Source organism: Apodemus sylvaticus, chromosome 9 (genome assembly GCF_947179515.1).
Source record: "Apodemus sylvaticus chromosome 9, mApoSyl1.1, whole genome shotgun sequence".
Taxonomy (NCBI): domain Eukaryota; kingdom Metazoa; phylum Chordata; class Mammalia; order Rodentia; family Muridae; genus Apodemus; species Apodemus sylvaticus.
The window spans coordinates 39,020,880-39,033,796 of record NC_067480.1 but is presented as its reverse complement, the minus strand read 5'-3'; the positions used below and the strand labels follow the sequence as shown (position 1 = coordinate 39,033,796).

Below are 12,917 nucleotides of genomic sequence, written 5' to 3'. Positions count from 1 at the left end.
GCCCCACCTCCGCCCTGTGCTGGGATCACAATATGTGCCACAACTCATAAAGCTAATTCCTATTTGACACTATAACACAAATTGTGTGATAAAAGCAACAAGTTGGAGTGTTCTTCTACCTGACCTGCCAGGTGTACCTAGGCCAGGAGGTCATACACACACTCACACACACACACACACACACACACATGCACGCACATACACATTTCCCCTCCAAACAGCACTACAAACACATACCCACCAAGCTCTGACAGTCAGTCCTTTGTAACAACACAAGCAAACACGCTAGACCAATGGTTCTCAACCTGGGAGTCAAGACCCCTTTGAGGAGTCACATGACCTTTTTTTTTCACAGGCATCACCTAAGACTATCAGAAAATACAGATGCTTACATTATAATCTATAACGGTACCAAATTACAGTTATGGAGTAGCAACCAAAATAATTTTGTGGTTGGGGGTCACCAAGACATGAGGAACTGTATTAAAGGGTAGCAGCAGCATTAGAAGCGTTGAGAACCACTGCTCTAAACCAAAAAGCCCTGCACAGGCACGGCCAGCAGGACAGCTCATCCCACATGTAGACTACGGAGTCTCCCACTCTGGGGGCTCCTCGAGGAAGCACTCCCTGCCCTGACACTCCCCCTCTGCCTACATTGGTCCCTCCTCTACAGGAACCCTCCAGGGAACAGGCTCAGCTAGTGCCCATACCAGGCACAGACTGAGGCCAGGCCACAGACATTGCAGTATGCATAGGGATCCTGCTCGTTAAAATGTCATCGCACACCTTGTCCCTGAGCCTCCCAGCTCTGAGCCAGGGCCAGAGGAAACAACTTAGTTTGGGAGGAAGAAGAGTGGCCCACACACTAAGCAAACACAGGCTCCTGTCTGGCAACACTGAGGAGGTTCTGGGTGCTACCAAAACACAGAGAGATGCGGGCAATAAGAGACTGGGTCAGGGGCAGCAAGCCAAGGAGACAGGAAGAAATAGACAGAGGGAGGAGGAGGAAGCCGTCTGAGAGTGAGACAAGCCACAGAGAAGCAGATGGAGCAGACCAAGATAAGGGCAGAGAAGAAGAAAGGCCCAAGACACAAGTACACAGAGAGCAAGCATGATTAGAGGCGCACAGCTACGAGGGAACCAGGAAACAAAGAAGGACAGACAGAAGGACCCAGGAGCTCCCAAAGGCTACAGCAGGGAGGAGCTGAGGCTCAGGACACAATGATAGCCATGGCTTCAAAGAACTCATTGTGAGACAAATAACAAACGAAGAAATCAAAAGGTGGATAAGAACAGAATAGAATCTCAAAGCTCATCCCCACGCTGTACATGGAAGTCACAAAGGATGAATCGGGGTTTGGAGGCACGCCTGTAATCCCAACAGCCTGAGTTCAAGGTCAGCCGGAGACAGACCTGAAGCTCTCTCAAAAGTAAAGTGGGAGATAGGTTTCCCTGACAGATGCCAATCAAGTGATCAAAGTAAGTTACTGTCACCCAGGACGAGATGAATGGAAGTCGTACCCGTGGGATGGCTGACCGAATACAGAGTGTCATTCTCTGACAGTCCTGCCAAAAGCCACAACCTGAATCCAATCAAGAGGAAACATCAGGCTGACTCAAGCTGAGGCACAGTCTACAAATGAAATGGCCCGGAGCCTTCACAAGTGACAAGGTTGCAAAAGTCAAGGGAAGACAGAGATTCCCAGACAGGAGGCGACTCCAGACGCAGCAGCTAAAAAGCAGTGGCTGATTCTGAACTAGATGTTTGTGGTGGTCTTAAGGACATCTCAGGGACACCAGTGAGACACCATAGTGTCTGAGAATTAGATGGTAGTGGCATCTTCATGCCATCAACCTCTGATGTTGACCTCTGGGTCCCTTGAAACAGAGTCCTTGTGAGATCAGGGAGGTATTCAAAGTGGAGTGGGAGGTCAGCAACTCACTCCCCCAAAGTTCAGGAGGGTAAGATCTTTGCGCCGTGTTTGCAACCCTTCTGAAGCTTAAGATTGTTTTGAAATCAAAGACAGACAGGCAGACTAGGGGAAAGGCAAGAGGAAACAGACAAGTCCAGGGCAGAGGTAAAGCAAACCAAGAAGAGGGTGGAGAAGCAGCAGCGCCTCCTGGTGGTCACTGTGAGCAGCACTCCCAGCTCCAGCCAGGGGTCTACTATTGCAGCCAGCTGCTGCCTGGGCTCAGTGAGGGTAGGGCCTCCATCCCCTCGCATTCTGCTGTCTCTCCTCCCACTTTCTCATCTCAGAATTTGATTGTCAGACTTCCTGGTCAATTTTGCGAGACATCCCGGGGAGGGGCTCCAGCCATGGCGTCGGGTGGGAGGTGGAACAGAGAGGGAACTTGCAGACCGGTTGGAGGGCTTTGTGAGGGAGGCAGGCAGGAAGTCCCAAGCCTCCCCACTTAAAGAAACAGAATTTGACATTCTAGCTAACCTCCTGAAACTCCCCTCCCTATACCCCACAGTCCAGCCCTTCCCCCAAAGCCTAAGGAAAAGTCCCTTTCCCCAGAGCACAGCAAGAGTCCTCACAGCCCAGTGAGCAGGAATGGGGCAAGTGACGCCATACAGGCTGTGAGGAGACTCTCCAGGCTCATGTCTGGGATTGTGATACTGTCCATGTGTCCTGGAAAACCTGAGTTTATAAGCTTGCCCACAGTGGACCTGGGATGGCAGTGGGCGATTCCAGGACTCTGAGCTCCTTGGATCCTCTAAGCGGTTCTGGGTGCCTTTGCCCTCATGTAGCTCTGAGAGAACACTAGGCCTGGAGCACACTGGGCAGTGTAGCCCTGAGTGCATTGACAACCCTCTCTGGACGAGTCCTCAATACAATGCGAAGCTTAGAGCTGAGGAGGGAGGGGCGTGCTGACATCTGCAGGGAGTAGAGGAGACAAGGACACATCAGGCGCCTAAGGACAGACTTCAAAAATCTGTGGGAAGAAAAGTCAGCCCCATCATCCCCAATGAGAAGCAGGGCCTCAGCTTCCCACACTAGGAAGCAGGGTATCCAGTGATGCTGTAGAAAGGGTCAACACGGGGATTCTAATGTCACAGGATGGTAGAGGAGTCAGTTTAGGGTGGGTTAGCCTCCTCCCTCTGTGACCCGAAGATGTCTCAGCCCTACAGACCAGAGTCAGAGCTTGCCACAGGAGCAGGCTGGTGTTTGAGTCTGGCTCACCCTGCCCTCCTCGCCCATCTGGGGTGCTCCTCAGGTCCAGACAGAGGATGAGAGTGAGCCTTATAAAGTCCACAAGCCCATAAAACGTGCAGCGCCATCCAAGGACGATGGCTTGTTAGGACAATGATTGCTGTTTTCCTGACAGGCGGCAGACAGCCACATGGGGCACAGCCAGGCCCTGCCCTCCCTGGATTAACAAGCAGGAGACATGGGCACAATGAAGGGAGGGGTATCCTGGTGGCTCCAGCTCTGTCCCACCTCCCTATAAGCCAGACTCAGAGCATGGAGGAGAAGGGATCCAGCTAGAAGCCATCTCCCCCTGCCCGTAAGCCCCAGCAGCAGAGGGCTCTCAAAGCCTAAGACTTTGGCCCATCTCAGCCCTTCTCTCTCCATTCAGCCAGCCAGAGGGTGTGGCACAACTGGCTGGACCGTCAGGGGCTCTAGCCAAGCCTTGGTCCTGGTTGGGAAGAGCTGCTTGCAGGCAACCCCCTGCCTCAAGGGACAGAGAGACAAAGAGCTGCCTGCTAAAGGGGTCCGCCCAGCGTGAAATAAGTCCCCCAGTTCTGCGCTCCTCTGGGGCTAAACAGCTCTGGATGGCTAGAAAAAGACAGAAGTCTTCTAGCCAGAGAGCTGGGCAGCCTGGGAGATGATGGGATGGCCAAAAGCTGAGATAGGCATCACCCTCTCCCTGTGCCCCGGCCATCCAAGGTTCTCTCGCCCCTAGTCGAGAGTCTTAGCGCTTCTTCGTTCACATACAACAGAGTTGCCTCCCTCTTGGGCCCCCAATTAAGGGCCTGCCCATGTTCTTGGTCACCCTGGTGGAAAACTCTGAGTCACTCTCAGCCCCTCCCTGCCCTCCCCCACCCTCCCAGCAGCTAGTTGCCAGATCCTGTGACTTTTGCCTCCTAATTCTCTCCGCAGACCGTCTCTCTCCCACTTTTCAATTCTGCTCCCTCTGACCCTTCCCAGCCTCGTCACTTCTGCCTAGGGCAGTTGTCATAGCTTCCAGGACCTCCCAATACCATCAGGAAAACAACTTCAACTCTGTGGAGGGCCATGACACCCCAAAATGTTTCCCCAAGATGTCCAAGGAGCATCCGGTACTCACGAGCAGAAGACATCCTCTACGCCCATCCACCCTTCCTGCCCACTGCCCACTCCTAAATGTCCATTCCAAACCCACACAGGCTGTGACCCCATCCAAGGCCCACCCACTGCAGGCCTGAGCTATCCTTTCATGTCTCGATGGCCTTTTAAAACCTAGCAGTACTGGGGCTGGAGAGATGGCTCAGGTTAAAAGCCCTGCCTGCTCTTCCAGAGGACCCGGGTTCAATTCTCAGCACCTCACATGGGATCTGACACTCTCACACTCTCATACCAACACAATACAGACCAAAAACCAATGCACATAAAACAAAAATTATCTTAAATTTAAAAAAAAAGTAGCAGTGCTGAGGACTGAATCCAGAACCTCCCACACTCTAGGCAAGCAATCTACCACTAAGGGACATCCCCAACCCCCTTGGTATTCATTTTAAAGACAAGTTCATCTTTCTCACACAAAAGCAGAACTAGAAGCCCTGGTCCCAGGTTCTGGTTCAACCCCCATGCTGAGTCCTCTGTGTGAGCCATCCTGATCACTCTTCTATCCAGTATCTTCCTGGCAACATACAGCCATTCGGCTGGCCTGGCGAGCCTGACCCTCTCACCATACATGGACTGCACAAACTATCCAAGAACCACCTCCCCTCCAGTGCAGCCTTCTAGACCTCCTGCCTGATGGCTTTAAGCTTGCCAGTTAGAACTCCCGAGGGAAACCTGTTTAGACCTAAGCCAGGGCCTGCCTCCCACCCACCCACTACACCTCCTCCATCTCTATCTCCTCACCCTCAGCACCTCTATTTCCATCTCCATGCTCTCTGCTCCTCCTCCTCCTCCTCTTCCTCCTCCTCCTCTTCCTCCTCCTCCTCTTCCTCCTCCTCCTCCTCCTCCTCCTCCTCCTCCTCCTCCTCCTCCTCTCTTCTCCTCTTCTTCCCCCTGGCCCTGACCCCTCTTTCTCTCCCTTCCTTCCTCCCTCCCTGGCTCTTTCCCAAGTTAGTCCCTGCTATTGCTGCATTAAAACCTTCTGCTTCCCCAAATGAAGTCAGCTTCAGAGCCAGAAGGCCACAGAGATGTAGACAATCTGAGGTCCACAAGCAGGGCCAGGTACCACGGTGAGAGGCTGGTGCAGCTCCCTCCTTGAATCCACACAGTGACAGTGGCAGAGGCTGAGGAACTTCCCGGGTCATATAGATGAGCAAAGATGCTACAAAAATTCTGGTCTGTCAAAGGCAATGCCCCAAGTCCCTAGGCCCTGCCGTTAGTGTGATCTCTGACTGGAGTGTCCCCCAGAGGCCCTCAGTGATGATCCCAGGAAGGGGGCCTGGCATTCTATCACACCAGCGTGCCTGGCTCAAGGGTAATCTACTGGCTTCTTGTCTTAACCACCAACAAGGAGGTTTTTTTTATTAACCTCCTATACATGTGTTCTGAGAGGTTTCTTCTTCTGTGAATTTACTTTAAAAATGTATCTGCTTGCCAGGTGGTGGTGGCGCACGCCTGCAATCCCAGCACTCTGGGAGGCAGAGGCAGGCGGATTTCTAAGTCGAGGCCAGCCTGGTCTACAGAATGAGTTCCAGGACAGCCAGGGCTATACAGAGAAATGCTGTCTTGAAAAAAAAACAAATTCAAAAAAACCAAAAATAATAATAATAATAATAATAATAATATATCTGCTTGGGGCTTGGGCAATGGCTCTGTGATTAAGAACACTTGCAGAGAACCTGAACTCATGGTGACTGAAAACCATCTGTAACTCCAGTTCTTCTGACTTCCATGGCTGTGTGGCACACATGCATACATACAAGCAAGAGATTTATACACATAAAATAAATATTTTTTAAAAAAGAAACTATATCTCTCCTGAACTATATGCTGACACACACCTGTAATTACAGTACTCGGGAGACAGAGGCAGAAAGGGATGGAAAGTCTGAGGACAACGTAGACTCTGCAGCATGCTCAAGGCTAGCCTGAGCTACACAGCAAGACCTTGTCTCTAAAAAACAACCACTGGGCTGGGGACTTATCTTTATTGGTAGAGAGCTTTCTCAGAATGCCAAGTCCCAAGGTTTATCACCAGCACCTTATAAAACCAGACATGGTCATGACTACCTCTAATCCCAGCACTGCAGAAGTGGAGACAGGACGATCAGTATAATCCAAGATCACTCTTTATACATAGTAAGTTTAAGCCTGGCCAGAACTACACAGAGCATCTTTTCAAATATGTTTGTATGTATGTATGTATATATATATATATATATATATATATATATATATATATATATATATGTAGGTAGGTATGTATGTATATATGCATTGTGTGTATGTATGTATGCATGTATATATGTATGTGTATATATGTATATATGTATGCATGCATGTGTATGTATGTATATGTAACCTGAGAGATCTTTCTTAACCATCCCCCTCCCAAGGTCCAGGTTAGCCCTGACTTTTGGCAACACTCATACAAGTTATCAGTTGGCTACAAGTTGCTGAAACACGTCGGCCTCCCAGTGGATGGACAGGGCAAGGAGCTTAAGTGGACAAGCAGTTAACTGGTTTCTCACTATGTGATCTCCCAAGCCATCCCTCACCTTCAAGGATGCTGGACAAGATCTCCTTCTACCCAGAGATTCATGGCCACCCCAACCCATTCCTTTGTCTCAGGACCACTGAGCCCACTGACAAGGTGACCTTAAACAGCCTTCTTCCCCTCCGTGATCTCCCTTCTACTGACAGATGGACTGCTTGTCCCACCCTGCCTCCCAGAACCAGCGAGGTTCAGAGGAAATTGTGCAAGTTGAAGAAATGCATAGATGGATACTGCAGAGAGAGAAAGCCACTGGATCATGGAGGAACACTGCTTGCTAGCTTGCTCTCCATAGCTTGTTCAGCTTACATTTAAATGCAGCTCACCCCCACCTGCCCAGGGGTGGCTCCACCTAGTGGGCTGAGCCTCCCACATCAATCATGAGTCTAGAAAATGCTCCCCACAGACTCGCCAACAGGTCAGTCTGACAAAGGCAGTTCCACAACCGAGGCTCCCTCTTCCCAAATGTCAAGTTGACCAAGAACCCTGACTATCACAATGACAGCCTCTGTAGAGAAAGGCCTGCACACTGGGGGCCTATGTACCATCCTATGACCCCATATTCATTGACTTGAGTGCCTTGCCATGAAGAGCTTCCAGAACGAGAGCCCTGGCTGGGTAGGCAAGGGATCAGATTCTGTCCTGCCTCTCCTGCTTGGTATTAGGAGAGCCATCCTTTCCTGAGCTCTACTGTGTGAGAGGCATTTGCCTAAACATATATGGATTCCTAGTGAATATTTAATAACTGGGCACATGGCTTAACAACAGAATGCTCATTTAGCAAGTGTGGGGGCCTGGACTCCATCTCTAAAAGTAGGGGAAGAAAACTTACTAGCCTTAAAGGTAGGTAGAAAAACCATGGCACAGAGATGTGAAGAGTTTAGCCATTGTCACACAGCTCAGGAGGTTAAACCCAGACATATGGCACTTCCTGCCAATCCCATGAAAGAGACAATGTACTATTTCCCTCTGACCTGTGTGCCTCTCGGGTCACCTTAAGGATTTTTGCAACAGTAGAGTTTGGTTGCTGGTGCTGGTTAGGGCCTTGTGGCCTGACCCCGCCCCCTCTGTCAGGCAAAGAGAAGAGAGGGAGAAGGTTCAGAGCAGAAAGCCAGTGGAGGAGATGCATGGCCAGAACTAATTCAGGGAACACAAGGACCCATTAGGAAGCTTCTGACTAAAATATTCATTCAACCCTTGAAAGGAACCAGGCTGGGCTGGAGAGATGATAGCTCAGCGGTTAAGAGCACCAACTGCTCTTCCAGAGGTCCTGAGTTCAATTCCCAGCAACCACATGGTGGCTCACAACCATCTGTAATGGGATCTGATGCCCTCTTCTGGTGTGTCTGAAAAGAGCAACAGTGCACTCATATACATTAAATAAATAAATCTTGGAAGGAAGGAAGGAAGGAAGGAAGGAAGGAAGGAAGGAAGGAAGGAAGGAAGGAAGGAAGGAAGGAAGGAAGAAAGAAAGAAAGAAAGAAAGAAAGAAAGAAAGAAAGAAAGAAAGAAAGAAAGAAAGAAAGAAAGAAAGAAAGAAAGAAAGAAACCCAGCTTAGAAACCGGAACTTGTCACAGTCTGCAGCTGGCCTTGGAGAACACTATCCAAGATTCTGTGAGGTCCAGAAAACTCAAGGGACCAGTCCTCGGCATCCAGGCTCACTCAGAGCAGGGTTAGGACTGAACCTGGTTCCAGTCCCTAGTTCAGGCCAAATGAGCCACTCTCCAGCCTGAGAGCCAGTGTCCTCTCTAGGAGGGAGGGCTGCAGTCTGCTGCCATCCCCACACCAATACACTCAATTAATAGATGTGTAATTATTTTCTAAATAAACTCCACTTAACTGTGTAATAGCAACTGGAAGCACTTGATGGGAAAACCAACTTACGCATAATGCACTGCTATGCTCCTCAGCTACTAAAGCAAGGTCGGTTGCCAGGACTCGTGAAGACTCTGGGCCACATATGTGCAACTTCATAGATGCAACATCTGCTTATCTCCCCAAAGAGAACATGTGAATCTGCATGCCCTGGGCACAAGGTCTACTTCCTCCAGACCCTGCCTTGGCGGGCCTCTGTGAAGCTGCACAGTTAACCAGTTCTTAGCTCCAGGGGAACTAGACAGAGTCTCTATGTCAGGAGAGACACACGAGTCCTGATCCTCTGTGTCCTTCCAGGGATATCCAGCCCCATCACATCAGGGTACATGGAACCCCCTAAGCCATAGAGGATTACAGAGGACGAGAGAAGTCAACATTTTCTCAGTATCTGCAGAGTGCCTGAGTCCCCCAGTCTCTTGATCCCACAGCCATGCATTTACAGACAAGGAAACTGAAGCTCAGAAGCTGTCTTAACTAATACTGCCCATTAGGAAAATGATGGAGGCAGGATTTGAGCCCAGAACTGCCTCGTATCAAAGTCCACACACCTGCCATCCTGCCAGACACCTCTCAATGCAAACTGACTCCCAAGAAGGTTTCTGCAGCCTCTCTCCAGATCCTTCTTCTGATGGGTGCCAGCAAGCCCTCTCCTCTCCTACTGCCAACAAACCCCAGCCTGGCCAATGCCCACCCCGGAGCAAGGACTGCTACAGCTGCCTCAGGCAGGGCATGGCTTTCCAGGATGCTCCTCTGCCTGTGTGTGCCCTCACCCTGCAGAAAGACACAAAGACCAGTGGGAGGGACAGGGGCTGGGACATTATAAGGGGTTAGGAAAGAATAGAGGAGGAGGTGAAGGCTCTGCTGGTCTTACAAACGTTTAAGGAAAGTCATCCGTACATGCCTTGATCACTAACCCCTGTTCCCAGGGAGGGCATCCATACTCAAGGATTTTTCATTATGTGCCAGGCACTGCAGGGGGCGTTAAGATGCTCTCTCCTGACAGGCCCTCTGGAAATTCTGTTCTCCATTCATGGGAAAATTGAGGTCCGCCGGGCTGAGATCTTTCTCTTAAAACCTCTCAGCAGAAGTACCAACTAAGCCCTCTTGATGTCATCCCTGAGAGTCTAACTGTGTCTCTCCTGCAAGATACCCTACCCACCCCATCCACAGCCCAGGCATGAATTGGGACAACACCTCCATCTTACTGGCAGTAGCAGCCCGGGAAACTACTAGAACATCCCTTGTAGAACACCCCACAGTCCTCAATCTACAGGCAGACATCTCACGGTTCCCAGCCCATGAGCCACCCAGACTGTCCTTCACAATAAGCCCATAGGTGCCCCGTCCCTCCTATAACTTCCCTCAGCCTCTTCCTTCCCTCAGCTCCTGAGGCCTCCTGAGGACTGACAAGCTGCCTACAACAGAGAAAGGGCAAGCTAGCCACATCTGGACACCGGGTCTGAAGCCCCTTCCCCCAGCCAGCCATGGCTCTCAGAAACCTCAGGCAAGGATGGCTTCCTCGCCCTCCTGACCCCTGTGCATACCTCCCACAGCCCTGCAGAGTTCCCTGAGGAAGGGGTCTCCCCTTGCCCTGCTCCTGGCAGGCAGCATCGAGTTGTTTCCCAGCCCCCTTCCTGGGAATCTCTACCCACGGTTTCTTCTAGCCTCCCACGTGGGCCTCAGACCTGTCTGCAGACCCCTAGCCCTGCACACACCTTCCCCCAAAGGAGAGACAGGCAAGACGGAGAACTCTTGGTAAGATCGGGAGACTTTGAAGAAAGGGTCTAGAGGAGACAAACGGGACAGAGACAGAATTCCCATCAACGCAGGCTTTTCTGGGTTTAAGATTCCGAATGACTATTCTGGGTCCTCAGCCCCCCATCTCCCACCCCTGGCCAGGGCACTGACCCTCCCTCCTCAGTCTCAGGCACAGAGTCACTGCAGGGAGTGACAATTTCCACCATACTATTAAGAGAAACAAAACAAAGTTTCTGACTCTGCTCACAATGCCTGCATCAGTGGCCGGCTGAAGGAAGAAGGGACTAAGTCTAGGGGACCCACAGAGGCAGAGTCCAGGGCCCTACAGCTCCAGTCTGTTCTCGGGTGCATATCCCCCTCATCCAACCCCCCCCAGTTTCCCCTTCCTCCCCCACCACCACCAACTAAGGCTCTTAGCTGAAGAACAGCAGTGCGAGGTAAAGCAACAAGAACATACCCAGAGCATGCAGGACAGACAAATCCACGTCATCGTCCCGGGGTCTCGTTCCTGTGCTGCGGGGCACGTGGGGGCCTGCCAAGGGCCCTGCCAAGGGCCCCCCTGAGCTTGCAGCGTCCACCAAGCCGACAGAAGCAAGAGCCGAGTCCTAAGAGGCTGGTTCAGCCAGCATCTGGGTCTCCACCCCCCTCCTCCGCCCCCCCTCCTCTCCACTCCTCCCCTTGTCCCAGCCTTTGCTCTCTCTCCTCTCCTCCCAGACTCTAGGGCTGGCTAGGGGGTAAGAAGCTCAGCCTAGCAGGGGGTGTGAGAGGGACGGGGCCAAGGAGAGTCTGCCCAAGGCGGGGCTCTGTGGAGCCACATTCTCCTCAAGCATAGCATCTCTAGAAGCCATGGAAGCCCCCTCCTGCCGCCTCCTGATCTGGAGTCTTGAAGCCTGAGATCCGCTCCAAATTGTAGACCAATACAAGAGATCCCACGCCAGAAGCTTCCAGAACATTGGTGGACACACAGATTCTAATGGCATACTCGGCTCACCCCAGGGCTCCCTGGCCTTGGAACATACACTCATTTGCACATAGGCAGCTAAGACAGACCCTGATGCCAAGGGCAGGCTCCCCAGAACAGGACAGGCCTTGACACAGGAGAAGCTGGTGATAGGGAGGCAGGGCCCTGCCCCCAGGCTGTGGATTTCATCCCAGTTTTTTTTTTCTTTCTGATTTCTTCCTCCCCTTTCTTTCTTTGCTCCAACATCTGCCCCAGCCCTTCCTGCCCTGTGAAAGGGAGCCACTGCAGGCTCCTGCGAGAGTCTGTTTTTCTTGACTGTACCCTGGGCCAACATTTGGTTTGCATTTTCCCACTTCCTTCTCTTTCTCCTTCTCCTCCCCCTCCTCCCCCTCCTCCTCCTCCTCCCCCTCCTCTTCTGCTCTCCACTCCTGAGCCCAGCTCTTTCCCTCCCACCCCTTCCTCATGCAATATCTTTACCATAGCGCCCCACACCCTGCCCTCCCTGCTCCCCCACCTCTGCCCAGGGGGACAAAAAGGCTGGGAAGAAGACAGTGTTCAGGTCCAAATACATTCCCAGGAAGCCCTGCAGGGAGACCAACAGAATCTGTCCCAGGTCCCCACTGTCTGTATCCACCCCCCAAAAAATAATAAACCATTTCTCTCCTGAGCTCTGGCCTGGCTGGACCAAGTGAGGGGTGGGTGGAGGCTGTGTATAACAACTCTCTGGAGCTATCCACGTAGGGACAGGGGCTCAGCCAACGCCCTCTGTGGATACACAAACATCAGGAAGCAGTCCAACTTACAAACACACACAGGCCAAGGACAGGGCCCCGCCCCGAGTAGGCACTTGGAGACCATTTGCCTGGACTGAGTCACCCAGCAAGAAAGTCCTCTGGCCTGGGCTTCTAGGCACACGTATGAGTGTGCTGGGCATATCCATGTCACATGGGCAAAGGATTCCAGGTCCCCTTCCTCTCTTTACCTGTCCAGGATCATGCTTTGACACTGTATCAATGCCACATACAGCACGACCCCAGAGTCATGGGGCTCTGTCCAGCCAGGTCTGTGGGCTCCCACCCCAGCCAAGTTATTCCCCTAGAAACCGAGAAAGGAGAGGACCACATTCCCTTTTTACTCCTTTTCACCCGAGAAAAGCCTACCCCACCAGATAGTCAGACTTCACACCATTTAAGGACTGACTACCATGCCTGGCCTTGGCGAGTGAGACAGCAGAGGACTCTGAAGTAGGGTCTCTAATTCTGTTCCTTCCTAGAGCAAATGCCTGAGCGAATGAGTTATGGTGGAGAGCCCGAGTCCCTTTGCATCCTTCTCTAGGCCCTTCTGCAGAGCTGGGAGGCTGAGGAAGGGGGCTTGCAGCCCTTGCTTCTCAATGCCTGCAGCATCCCCAAGCCCAGGGTTCCTCACCCCCAACCCTGACTG

At 51.8% G+C, this 12,917-nt stretch overlaps 1 protein-coding gene across 1 annotated transcript in view; it reads right to left on the bottom strand.

Annotated features, from left to right (window-relative positions):
• Positions 1–11,058, bottom strand: part of Tns1 (tensin 1) — a 195,033-nt gene extending 183,975 nt beyond the window's left edge. The window contains exon 1 of the mRNA XM_052193078.1: positions 10,974–11,058. Coding sequence (XP_052049038.1) covers positions 10,974–11,006 — 33 coding nt within the window. The 5' untranslated portion in view covers positions 11,007–11,058. The remainder of the gene's footprint in view (positions 1–10,973) is intronic.
• Between the last annotated feature and the right edge of the window lie 1,859 nt (positions 11,059–12,917).